The sequence below is a fragment of the Trichechus manatus genome, unplaced genomic scaffold (genome assembly GCF_000243295.1).
Source record: "Trichechus manatus latirostris isolate Lorelei unplaced genomic scaffold, TriManLat1.0 scaffold00185, whole genome shotgun sequence".
Taxonomy (NCBI): Eukaryota; Metazoa; Chordata; class Mammalia; order Sirenia; family Trichechidae; genus Trichechus; species Trichechus manatus.
Genome location: NW_004444121.1, coordinates 1,675,443 through 1,688,074, shown reverse-complemented (window position 1 = coordinate 1,688,074; position 12,632 = coordinate 1,675,443). Strand labels below are relative to the sequence as shown.

Here is a 12,632-nt window from a genome sequence, read left to right as displayed (position 1 = left end):
GTGTGTGTGTGTGTGTGTGTGTGTGTGTGTGTGTGTGTGTGTGTGAAGCTCTCTCAGAGAACACCACAGTGGTGGGATCAGCTGAGAGCATGGCAGCGATTCTGAGGGTTAACAAAAGGGAAAGAGAAAGAAGGCGTCATCAGTCAGCAGTAGTCTAAATATTTCATGTAAAGGACAGACGTAAATTAAACATTACCTAAGAAAATTCTGGTTTGAAATTGACCACAGAAGTAATTTTGAGTCCCAGAAACCCTAAATATATTGGTTTTGAAAGCTCACTGTCTTATGGCACCTTTGACGCTGTTGTACAGTTAGTTATTTACATGACTGTCTCCCCGGAGGAGAGGAGCGTATTTCAGTGATTTTTTTTTTTGTCCCCGTTATCTAACATGGTGCCCCGTACACAGTAGTCTCAGTGCGTCAGTAAATGAACGCGTGTAGGCTGTCCTTCTACATGGCTCCAAGATCAGAATAGCTTGAATCTTAGAGAATAGATTGTAGAAACCCTCTTGTGCATCCAGAGAGAAAAATAGAGTAATAAAAGCCGCGGGGGTTTCTGTCTCCGTCGTGTGTGTGCACGGGCGGTAGGAGGCCCCTCACTTCACTTGAGCTCTCCGCAGTAACTTGGCGGCCCCGCCGCGGCACCATCGCAGCAGGCGCCTCTCCTCCCTTTCCATGTCTTCTGAGCAGTGCTGGAGCCCCTTTGTGGTTCGTCCCCGTGGTCGCTGTGCAGTGAGGGCAGCATCCATCCGTTTCAGCCCCCCGCCTCTACTGAGGCGAGCTCAGGCCCACAGCACCCAGGATGCGGAGTCTTAGAGTCAACGTCTCACCCCAGCGCTGCCCGTTACAGCTCTCAGCAGTGACGCATGTGTTCTGTGTCTGCCTGTCCAGCACGGCAGCTGCTAGCCACACGGGCTGTTACCACCTTGGAATTTGGCCACTGCGACTGGGAAGGAAATTTGTATTTAGTTTTAATTCATTTAAGTAGGAATAGCCATATGTGGCTGCTGCATCAGACAGCACAGCTCTTACCTAATGTTGATAGCCTGTCAGCTGTGTATGGGTTCAAAAGATTCCTTTTGAACCAATAGGGAATCTTAACAACCTAATGCTTGCATTTGGGAGTTGGAGTTTGGTCGTTTTCTAAATGCTTGATGTCAGTTAGTTTTTTGTCAGAGGGTTTACATGCATTTAGGGTATACCCTCTGACAGCTATCCATCTAGTGAAGAGTTATGTCGTAAAGGCCAGGAGTCACGTTTTATTATGCATACGTTGTATTTATCGCTTTATTTACATATGGCCGTTGTGTAGCGTTTGGGTTTAAAGGAGTTTGATGCCACACACAGCTGAACAGCTGCAGGTTAGAGGACACGTGGTAAACCACTGACAACCAGACCCAACCGCAGTGAGGGGTAGGCGACCTGGTATGAAAAATGGGGCAGCCTGCATGGCCCCTGCCTGGCTCCTAAGAGAGGCTTTAAATTTAGATTTCTATAATAGGCTCTCCAGACACCGAGCACAGTGTCTCGGCGCTCTCTGCCCGTCACCGAGCCTTCCACCACAGAGCCTGAGGTACATGGGCTTCTAGATTTAATTGAGAAAATCTGTTAAAAGTTGTTGTTGAATTTTTTCACAATTTTGTGTACTTCAGACTTATTTTAATTTTCTCACATGTCAGGTGTTTTATTAAATAGAGTTCTTCCATATGGACAAAAGTTACAAATTAATTATTACTCAGAAGTAGTTTTGAAAACCCTACACTGCACACTTGCTAAGCATCAACTGGCCTTAAGCTTTGTTTCTTTGATGCAGATGTCATCACCTTTGAAGCATTTAAAATAAGTAACACCTAATGGTAGTTTTTATTTTCACGAAGCAATATGCTCCTTTTAATTTTTCTTGAAACATAGAACCCTCTTGGTCCATCTTTAATTATCCTGTTTGTGACAGAAATGAGTACAGTAAATTGTCTCTAAGAACAGTAGACATGTCTACGGATGACTGATGGCCGTCAGCAGTCTCATGGGCAGGAGGAGGACAGACCCTGTCCTGGCCTTTCTCCTCACCTCAAGACTTAGATAGCCAGCTACCTCCCCGAGATCTCCACTTGCGTCACACAGAGCCCCCTGTCTCTAACTGCCCATGTCTAAGGGAGAATGAAGAAAACAAAAAACGCAGGAGAAAGATGAGTCCGAAGGACTAACGGACCCCAACTACCATGGCCTCTGCTAGACCAAGTCCAGCACAACTAGACGGTGCCCAGCTACCCCCACTGACTCCTCTGATAGGGATCACAATAGACGGTCCTGGACAGAGCAGGAGAAAAATGTAGAACAAAATTCTAGCTCACAAAAAAAGACCAAACTTACTGGTCTGACAGAGACTGGAGAAACCCCAAGAATATGGCCCCTGAACAACCTTTTAGCTCAGTAATAAAGTCACTCCTGAGGTTCACCCTTCAGTCAAAGTTTAGACAGGCCCATAAAACAAAACACGACTAAAGGAGGACACCAGCCCAGGGACAAGGACTAGAAGGCAGGAAGGGAGAGGAAAGCTGGTAATAGGAACCCAAGATTGAGAAGGGAGAGTGTTGACATGTCGTGGGGTTGGTAACTAGTGTCACAAAACAATATGTGTACTAATTGTTTAATGACTAGTTCTGTAAACCTTCATCTAAAGTACAGTAAAAAAAGAAAACAGCTCTCGGTGCCCACTCCATCACCCGCCCCGGAATTCAATCAGGTAGCACTGTTGGCCCTTCGTCCGTAATGTATCCTGACTCTCACCACTTCTCACTCCCCGTGCTGCCCTCGTCCACGTCCCCTGCCATTGCTTGCCTGAACTCCTGTGGGAATCCACCCCCACCCAACACACACACACACACAGTATACTCTGCATATGGCAGTCCGGGGAAACCACGGGCCAGGTCACGACTCTCTTCTGCTTAACACAGTGGGTTGTGTATGGGCCAGAATCTCACCAGACAGGAGGGGCTTCGGGGTGTTCCCAGGGGAAAGTATTCTAGGGACTTGGTAAACACATTCTTGTTTAATCCTCAGCACCGCTGTATGCTGTCAGAGTTAGCATTCCCAGTTTACAAATAGATAAACTGAGGTCCACAGATGCTAAGTAATAGCCAAATGCCTCCTGTGGCAAAGCCAAGATTCCAGTCCAGGACTTTCTGCTAGGGAAATAAGTGGTGCTTTTTGTTATGGAATCATTCCCTGAAAAGGAGGATAAGGGGAAAAAATCTTCAAGGATAATACCTTTAAAATTCTAGAATTTTTATTTTTCCTTTATGTGCTGATTTTGCTACCCTCAGTTTCCCAGTAGTGCTGAACACCAAAATCCTTCAAATGCAAAGGCCCTGTGTTTTGAGAGGCAGCAGGGAAGAGAAAAACTGGGGCCGACATTTTTCCTCTTCGTATCAAATAATCAAAGTAGGTCAGATAATAAATTGTCAGTTCAGAAAAGATAAGGAAAGGGAGTTACAACCAAAAGAGGATAGCGAAATAAACCGAAAACCAGGAGTTACGGAAATTAACTAGTAGGTGAGACCAGGAAACAGTAAGCCAGCAACTCAGTGAAGAACTTCAGAGGATGTAATGAAATCATAAATAATGACGGCAAGGAGAGTAAGGACTGAGACTAATTGTGGATTTAACAAGAAGGAGTTCATCGGTTTAGGTACTAACTGGTAATTAGATTATAGAATAGGGGATTAGGAAGTTTAGATATAGGATTATTCATGAACTCTGACTTGATTTCTATATTTTTATTACCAGCTAGTTTATAGTTGTAAACGAAGAAGTCATCCCTGGTGGTTTTTTATTTTTTTTAAACTTTATATTCAATTTATTGTTTCCTTATGTGATCTGAAAAGACACCTGTATTTCACTTTTCTCCTTCTTCATCCTTTATATTTTCCAGGACTCTCCTGAAATCCCGTCACCTACTTAATTAGAGGCAGTATTTCGTCTTACTGGCACATGAGTGCCATCTAGTGGCCAAAAAGCCTGGGTAACTTAGTGACCAAAGTGGGCAGAAAAGCAAGAATGACCTATTCTTTGCCGTCTGTTTTCTGCTGAAGTTCCTTGGCCAGAGTGCTTTGAGGCCTTTGGTAATAACAGCTCGTTTAATTTCGTTGCCTGATGTAAGGGAGATCGTTGGGATTTCCAGCCTTTCCATGCGTTCAGCTTTCTGACCTTAGATCACTTTGTTTGTGTTTTCCTTGTGTGAGACTGAGATGCTAAACCTTGATTAGGCGAATGAGTCCCTTACCCAGAAAAGTGTGTTAGAAAGTAGTCAACTGGTAGAATAAATCCAAGGGAGGGAGGTATTTTTTTAAACTTCAGGGGATGTCCTGAATCTTTTTATGATCTGGCTGGTCTGCTTTCTCTCCATAAATCCCACTACCCGGTTGGAACTGATGTTATAGGGTAACCTTCAAGCAATATCTGAAAAACAACCCTTTATTCATACATTGTACTTTGCAGCAAGGCGATATTTAAAATTTTCGACAACATGTTAAAAAAAAAAAAAAAAAAACCAAAGGACTTTCTGCTTAAAATGTGTTTATGTTTTCTGTATATATCTATAAACTGATTTCTCCTTCTCCTCCCATGAAATGTGCTGGTTAACTGAAGCTGCGTCATACTGTTTCCTGCCTGAGTACCATGTGGATGGATAAATAATTTAATGTGCTTTTATATTCTTGCAAGAATGTCATTATATTAATTTGGTGGTGTTATTTGTTAATACACTTCTTTTTATATTTCAGAAAAGATGTTGGTTTAAAGCGATTTTTCCCTAAGAGTTTACTGGATTCTGTCAAGGTAATTAGAGTCTCGTTTATCATAATCAAATAATCAAGTTATGCAAATACCTTTTCCCCAATGGTAAATTGGTTTTGGAAGAATAAAATGATATGGTATTCTCCCTTATGTGTAAAAGCTGTAATGTAAAAAGCTAATAGTTATTCTAGTCTTATTGAAACAAATATGTATACTTGGCTTCTTAAATAGCTTTAAAAAATACGTCTCAGCTCCTCGTTTCTTCCAGAACAGCTGTATGGAGTGGATAGGTCAGTTAACATTTGCCTTTTCGACAGCCATTTTGTTTTATGTGCCTCTTACCTTTAGTTACATTTAAATTTCTACAGCGTTGTTTTTAGTTAACACTCACATTGAAGGGTTGAAAGAGTCCCTTATTCTATTTGGTGGAGCTTGAATAATCCATGATTGATGGGAGAGACCATCTGGGTGCATGTGTCTCCAATACTAAGAATAATTGGCAAGATTTTTACCTTTCTTTCTCTCTGATATTAGTTGTACCAGAGATGCTTTTTTTAAAAAATTATACTAGTAGAACTTTAAACTCAAATTGACGGATCCTACAGAGTTCTGATGATTATTCTTCAGAAGAGTCAAGGTCACAAAAGACAGGAAAGACCAAGCAGCTGTCACAGACAGGAGGAACCTGAGGGGACGTGATGACTGAATGCACTGTGCTGTCCTGGATGGGATCCCCCAATTTTTTTTAAAAGGACATTTATGGACAAACTAGTGAAATCTGAATAAAGTCTGTAGTTTAGTGAATCGCATTGTACCCAGATTGTTTTGTTAGTTGTGACAAAGGTACCATGATTCTGTACGATGTTAACAGGAGGGGAAGCTGGGTGAAGGGTATTACGGGAACTCTCTGTACTGTCTTTTCAGCTCTTCTGTAAATCTACAATTACGTAGCAAGTCAAAATAGCCAAATTTTAACTTATTTATATATAACTCTCAGTAAAAAAATCTAATTTCAAAACTAGAAATGTTTAGAGATCAACGTTTACCAGTTTTGTGAAGTAGCTATACAATTCCCAAGTAAGGTGGTTTCCTAGAGTATTATCAGGAGCGGTTAATTTTATTCTTAGAGAAAATAGTCATCATTTTCTGGTCTTTGATTGGCAGGTGACCATGTCAGACTGAATGTTTTGTGTCGAGCACAGAAGCTCCTGGCTTAGCACATTCATTCAGCAACCCCTTTTGGGCACCTGCAGTATCCGAACCTGAGCAGGTGCAGGGTGGAGGAGGCCTGGCCTCTGCTGGGCAAGCCCGTCACTGTGGTAGGCCCTGTGGATGGGCTAGAAAGTAAGCTGTCTTTGTGGGACCAGTGAATACATCTGAATTTAGCACTTGGTGGGAGGATATGTCCCTTATTTCCCTTAATGTTCTTAGCCTGTTGTTGTCGGGCACCATCTAGTTGATTCTGACTCACAGTGAGAGTCCGTGTGACAGAGTAGAACTGCCCCATAGAGTTTTCTAGGCTGTAATCTTTACAGGAGCGGGTCACCAGGTATTTCTCCTGTGGAGCCTCTGGGTAGGTTCAAACCACCAACCTTTCCGTTAGCAGCTGAGAGCTTAACCGTTGCGTCACCAGGGATCCGTGTTCTCAGACTATTGCTGTGTTTATTGTAAGTTCTCTTTAGCATTACATTATAACTATTTCACTGGGAAGCCCTAGGAATCCACTGTTGTTGTCGACATCTGATAAATATGAGGTTGACTAACATGAAATTAACATTTTTGTAGTTCAGATGGCTGAATATCATCAGTTTCTGATGATTGAACTGAATAATACTGCTTCATTTTGAAGAAGTATCGTATTCTTAGTAGTTTTCTCTCTGCATAAGAATTAGTGTAGGGTGGAAGAATGTGCATATTTCCTAAATTTGAGTAAACACAGAGCAGTGTTGAAGCTAATAAAACCAAAACCAAACCCGTTGCTATTGAGTCGATTCCGATGCAGAGTGACCCTATAGGACGGAGTAGAACTGCCCCGTAGGGTTTCCAAGGGGCGGCTGGTGGATTCGAACTGCCGACCTTTTGGTTAGCAGCTGAGCTCTTAACCGTTAACACCACCAGGACTCCATTGAAGCTAATAAGTAGGGATAAATTACAGTGCGAAACATTCTTGCTTGTTCAACAGTTCTGGAACTGGATTAATATCAAGAGATTCTAGGAAGTAGACTTCATCTCGCTTACTTTGAACATGTTATCAGGAGGGACCAGTCCCTGGAGAAGGACATCATGCTTAGTAAAGTAGAGAGAGGGTCAGCGAAAAAGACGAAGACCCTCAACAAGATGGATTGACACCGTGGCTACAAAAATGGGCTCAAACATACCAACACTTGTGAGGATGGCGCAGGACCGGGTAATATTTCGTTCTGTTGTACGTGGGATCACTATGAGTCGGAACCGACTCGATGGCACCTAACGGCAACAACAGGTTTTGTAGATTATTCTCCTCACTGAGAAGTTAGTAAAGAAGTAATGCTTTCTGAAGTATCCTTCCCATAAAAACTACCTTCGGCTCCTTTCATGCAGCTGAAGACTTTCTAGCTCTCGTCTGGTGTTGAATGTTGTGGAATTCCCAGCCCTCTCTGGTGGCCACACTTAAGCATGACCGTCAGAGAGCCCGGCAGAGCACGCCTGGCGCAGCTCCCCTCTTAGTTGGTGGAGAGCCAGAGCGTTGTTTCTGTGTCCTAGGACACTAACCCTGACTGAATGTTCTTTCCCCTGCTCTGGCCGATTGAGTTGGTCGATTCTGTGGGTGATGTTCATCCCCGTGTCTTCTGGTTCTCAGCTTGGTGAAGTGTATAAGCGATAAGCAGCTTTCCCCATATTCATCTGGATGAGACAGATGCAGTCAAATCCTAGCTCAGACCACTGCAGAGTTATTGTTTTCAAACATAATTTGTCCGGCTACTAAGAAATTTCCCAGCCAGTTAAAGTATCAGGGCGAGCATCTTCGTTCTTTTATCACCGTACGCATTGCATTTCCAAGAATGTTTTGAATGGGAAAGAGCCTGAAACAAAATCACCTCTCAGGGTAGCGCGGGGCTGGTGGCTTCCCGCCCTGCCGCAGGAGAGCAGCGCACATCCCCTTTCGTAGTTTCTAAGTCATCGTGCGGCGCTGTTGCAAAGAGACATAATGAGGGCTGGATTAAAAAGAGACGGGGTGTAGATAGGGCCCGTAGGTTAGATCTGAAGTATGCTAAGGTGTGAAGTTCAGCATGATGTAGGTGCAGATCTGATGTGGAGGGAGGAAGAAGAGCCAGCAGCCTGGCCCCAGGTTTCTCCTGGTACACCTACGTGGTCAAGAGACAGGCTTTTGAAGACAGTTAGGGTGGGACTGCCAAGGATCCAGCCAGGTATATAAATACTGAGCTTGAGGGGCCGGGAGCCCGTGGTGGTCTGGAGGACTTGCCAGGTGAATGGATAGGTCCAGTCAAAACACTGACAGGTAGAGTGGATAGCAGGCAGGGCCGCTCAGGTGGGGCTTATCTCAGCCTCACTCGTCTCCCCAGCAGCCGTTTGAGATAAGTTCTACTGTGATCCCAATTTTACAGATGAGTCAACTGAAGCAGAGACAGTAACACCCTTATCCAAAATCTCAGAGCTGTATTGCAGAGCCAGGATTGAAACCCAGCATCTGAGGTTTTCATTGACACATCATCCCACCTCTCAGGTGCCACCAGCTTACGGGCTGAAGCAGTGGGTATAAGTCACAGCATCACAGGAGGATGTGCAGAGCGGGGAGACGGCTGGGGTAGGATGTTTGGAAACCCCAGCATTTACACAACCTGCCCAGGAAGGAGGAGCTCCCCAGCCCTAGCATGTACCAGGTGCACTAAAAGGGGCAGGCAGGGTAGAGGAGGGAGAAAGGCACTGTCCTGACAACTTGTCCTTTATTTTCTATGTAGTGTGGGAATTGGAGCCGGAAATTTTGGTAGAAGATAAAATGAAAGGGAAAGACCCATCAGCGTGTGCCTCGCACGTGGTTATGTGCAGTCACGATGAAAGCAGATTCAGTTGAGTTAGTTCATAGACCTCATGTTTTACATTCTTAAACGTTCAGAGGTAACAGGTAAATGTGTGTGCGTGTATAAAAATGAAATGTGACAATTTATAGGCCCTCGGTTTCTAATTGACCCCATGATGCAGTTCTCACCCTTCTGTAATTCCTAGGATAGGTCCAAGGTTTGATTCTTTTCCTCATGACGGTCCTCATCATCACTAAGACAAAGGAAGCATCACTAACAAAGCACATGACTTTCCAGCCCCGTTTTCCTTGCTGCAGGGGAAGGCAGGCTCTGAGCTAGAAGGATGAGAGGTGTGGGTAGCGCAGAGAGGGAAGCCCCCCCCGCCGGGCTGTCACAGGATGAGGGCAAGCATACGGGCCATGGTGGGCCAGGAGATGAGGTGGGGGACATAAGGAGCATTCCCATCATGCAGGACCCATTTGGTGGGGGTAACTTGTTATCCCAAATCCCCAGGGGTTTGAGCTGCAGAGTGATAGGAGCGCCTGGCTGCAGCATATGAAATGGGGTGTATGGGCAGGTGGGAGAGCGGGTGTAGGTGGAGAGCAAGAGAGAACACGCCACGTGCTTTAGAAACAGCGTGTGAAACGGGGTGTATGAGCAGGTGGGAGAAAGGGTGCAGGTGGAGAGCAAGAGAGAAACAGCACACCCAGGACTTAGGGAGGACAGAACAGAAGGAATCAAAGTCGATTCCTAGGCGTCTGACCTCAGCAGCTGGGAGATTTGCGAAAATGGGGCAGATTAGGTTTTAGTGTAAATTAAGATTGCTCTTTGTGGCATGTTAGCTTTTACAGTGGACTGGGTGCTCGGGGAGGGAACAGAAGGAATCAAAGTCGATTCCTAGGTGTCTGACCTCAGCAGCTGGGAGATTTACTGAGATGGGACAGATAAGGTTTTAGTGTAAATTAGGATTGTTCTTGGTGGCGTGTTAGCTTTCTGATGTCTGTGGGAAATGCTGTTGGAAATATCATGTAGGCAGTTAGATATGTGGGTGAAGCTCAAGAGGATGTTCTGGCTCCCCGACTTGAAAGAAGGGCTGCTGTATCTGCTAGTTTGTAGAGCAGCATTTAGGTGACGCATTTAAAAAAGCACCCAATGAACGAACGAATGTGAGTGCATACCATTATTACTGATAGCTCATTACCAACCAGTTATTGGGGCTTAGGTACAAAGCAGAGAATAAAGACCTGCAGAGAAGGGTGGCTTCTTTTCTGGACCTCTTACAGTTTCAGATCTGTGCATGTCAGGACCTATCTCAGCTGAACGGGAGTGTTCTTTTCAGAGGCATGAATGAATGTATCAACCTTTTATTAATGCTAATAAAAATGCTTTGCCTCTGTGTTTTGGTCTGCATGCTCTTTTGACAGCCATTCTTTGCAGCTGCTACCATGTTCTAATTTATCATGTCGTGTATTTCAAGGAAGAGTTTTATGGGATTCCAGGGCTTTTCCTCAACTCGTTTCTATTTGCTGATGGGAGACGTTTCTTGGGACCTGACTGTTAGCACGCTGAGGCAGTACGTTCTGTGACAGACAGTTGATATTAAAGAAGTCTGCACTGTCATCCCACTTCCCTGACAGAAAGGGAAGTGTGCATTCAGTTACAGGTCAGGAGCAGATTTTGCATGTCCATTTTCTTTAAGGGATTGCCAGAATCCAAGGAGTACAGTCATACATTTATTTACTCTCCAGCACCTAATTGAGTTTCAGCTGTGGGCCACACTTTTCTTGATAGTCTTAGAAATAATGAGATGATTTAGGCACCCTTCTCACTTCCAGGGATTTTACAGACTACTGGTGGGGGTAAGAGGGACCATTCTTTTTTTTTTTTTAATGGTATAAAAGGTGTTTTAAGTACTGTATTTGAAGACACACTCAGGTGGGAGGAGACTAAGGATGGGGTGGTCGTTTCTGCCTGGTGCTGTCTGGAGTTGCTCTTCGAGAGAGAGGTGCTTGAGCTGACCACGTAACGTGAAACAAAGCAGCCCGGGGTTTGCATCCCAGCTCTTGTGCCTCCCTGGTTGTCTTGTCTTCTCTGAGTCTCATTTGCCCACTGATCTATGAAGAGGAGAATCTGCCTTGCAAGGCCATTGTGGAGATCCAGAGTTCATTTACATCCTGCATTCCCAGGGTCTGCAGAAGTCTTTTCTGGCACCATCTTTTGCGTTTTCATCAGTGTCAGGGGCACTGTGCCCCAGAATTATGTTCTTTTAGAGCCGTGAGTGAGATCAGGAAGCTTTTCTCCCCACCTGTTCTGAGTTTCTTAAGGACAAGGCATCTGTTCTGACTCTTTGGTGTATGCCATACACAGAGAACAGTTTCCTTAGTGGGTCCATTCTGGGTCCAAAGTGGAGTGGACCTACTTCTCAGGGACTGGTTTCCATCCACCATACTCCCAGGACATTCTACTGTTAGTTGATAATGAGAAGTACGTCCTGTAAGGGATGCAGAAAATAATTCGCATCCCAATGGCAGTGTACACTTTCCTGGGGGATGTCAGCCCTGTGTAGGCAGTCACAGGCAGAGATTGGGAATCCTGGAGTCAGAACAGCTGTCACACCACCAGACTGAGCCTCGTGAAAGGCATGGCCGTCTCAGTCCCTGGCTCGTAGTTAGTAGTTGGCCGGCTGCCCCCAGCATCTGCTTCCCAGTTCTATGCAGTGCATCCAAGGCCAACTACTCATTTTATGTGTGATACATTTTACAGTCAAGTCTTGCTAACCTTAAGTCCATTTCTCTTCATTTTAGATTCTGTGATCCAGAAGTGTTATTCATTTGTAGAACACCTGTAACTCTCTTGTTTCACTTTTTGTCTTACCTGTCAAAACGCCAGCCTTGTTTAAAACCAACTATTAGCCTGCTCTGAGCCTACATCCCAGCAACTGGAAGTCGCTAGAGAAAAGCAGATCTTCCTCTTTAAATCCAAGACCATACATCTCAAACAGAGATGCTTGCTGCCCAGCCATCCTCTGCACTTGGCCCTGGCGAGTTCAACTCTTCTTTCTGCTCTCCAAAACAACTGCTTCACATTTCCACCCTCATCCACAGATGTTCACCACCACTACCGCCACCTTCTCGGCCTCCTCGTGGCCTCTCATTGAGAGAGAAGCGAACTCAAATTCTCTACCTCCCTACCACGAAATCCCACAATTCCTTTTTGTTCTCCCTCACCAGTTTCTCTGCTTCCTTTTGCCATGAAACCACCAAGAGTTACATACAAGAACTCTCCCCACATCTCTCCTCCTCTCTTCAAACCAGTGTAACCCGTCTTCTGTCCCCTCCACTTTGTTGAGATGGTTTCACCAGGACCACAGCAGCCTGTCTTGCCCACTTTTAACAGCTGCTGTTCATCCTCATCCATCTGACTATATTTCACTTGTTGTTCGCTCTGTCCCTGACATCACTTTCTCCTAGTTGTCCTCCTACCTGCCTGGCTTTAGCCCACCCTTCTTTCCTGTCTCCACTTTATTTGTAGGTATAGGTACCATCCAGTCCTCAGATTTCTGATTGGCATCTCAGACTTAGCATGCTCAAAGTGAGCCTTTGGAATTCTCCTTGACCTCACCTGCCAACCTGCTTCTCCCACAGTTTTTGCCATTTCAGTTCAGTGACGACTCTTACCTCAGATCCCTCATATGTTCTAACCCTCTGGCCTCCTCAGGGCCCCGCTTACCTCAGATCCCTCATGTGTTCTACCTGCTGGCCTCCTCAGGGCCCCCCAGCCGTACCTCAGACCCCTCATGTGTTCTACCTGCTGGCCTCC

The 12,632-nt window shown here is 45.0% G+C and overlaps 1 protein-coding gene across 9 annotated transcripts in view; it reads left to right on the top strand.

Annotated features, from left to right (window-relative positions):
* PTK2 (protein tyrosine kinase 2) overlaps positions 1-12,632 on the top strand; it is a 211,533-nt gene that overhangs the window by 97,622 nt on the left and 101,279 nt on the right. For 8 of the 9 annotated variants that reach the window (XM_023741606.1, XM_023741605.1, XM_023741602.1 and 5 more), the window contains one exon: positions 4,782-4,836. In XM_023741606.1, the coding sequence (XP_023597374.1) occupies positions 4,782-4,836 (55 nt within the window). Of the gene's footprint in view, positions 1-4,781; positions 4,837-7,179; positions 7,202-12,632 lie in introns of those variants that run through there. The other variant, XM_023741610.1, reaches the window with a different exon arrangement.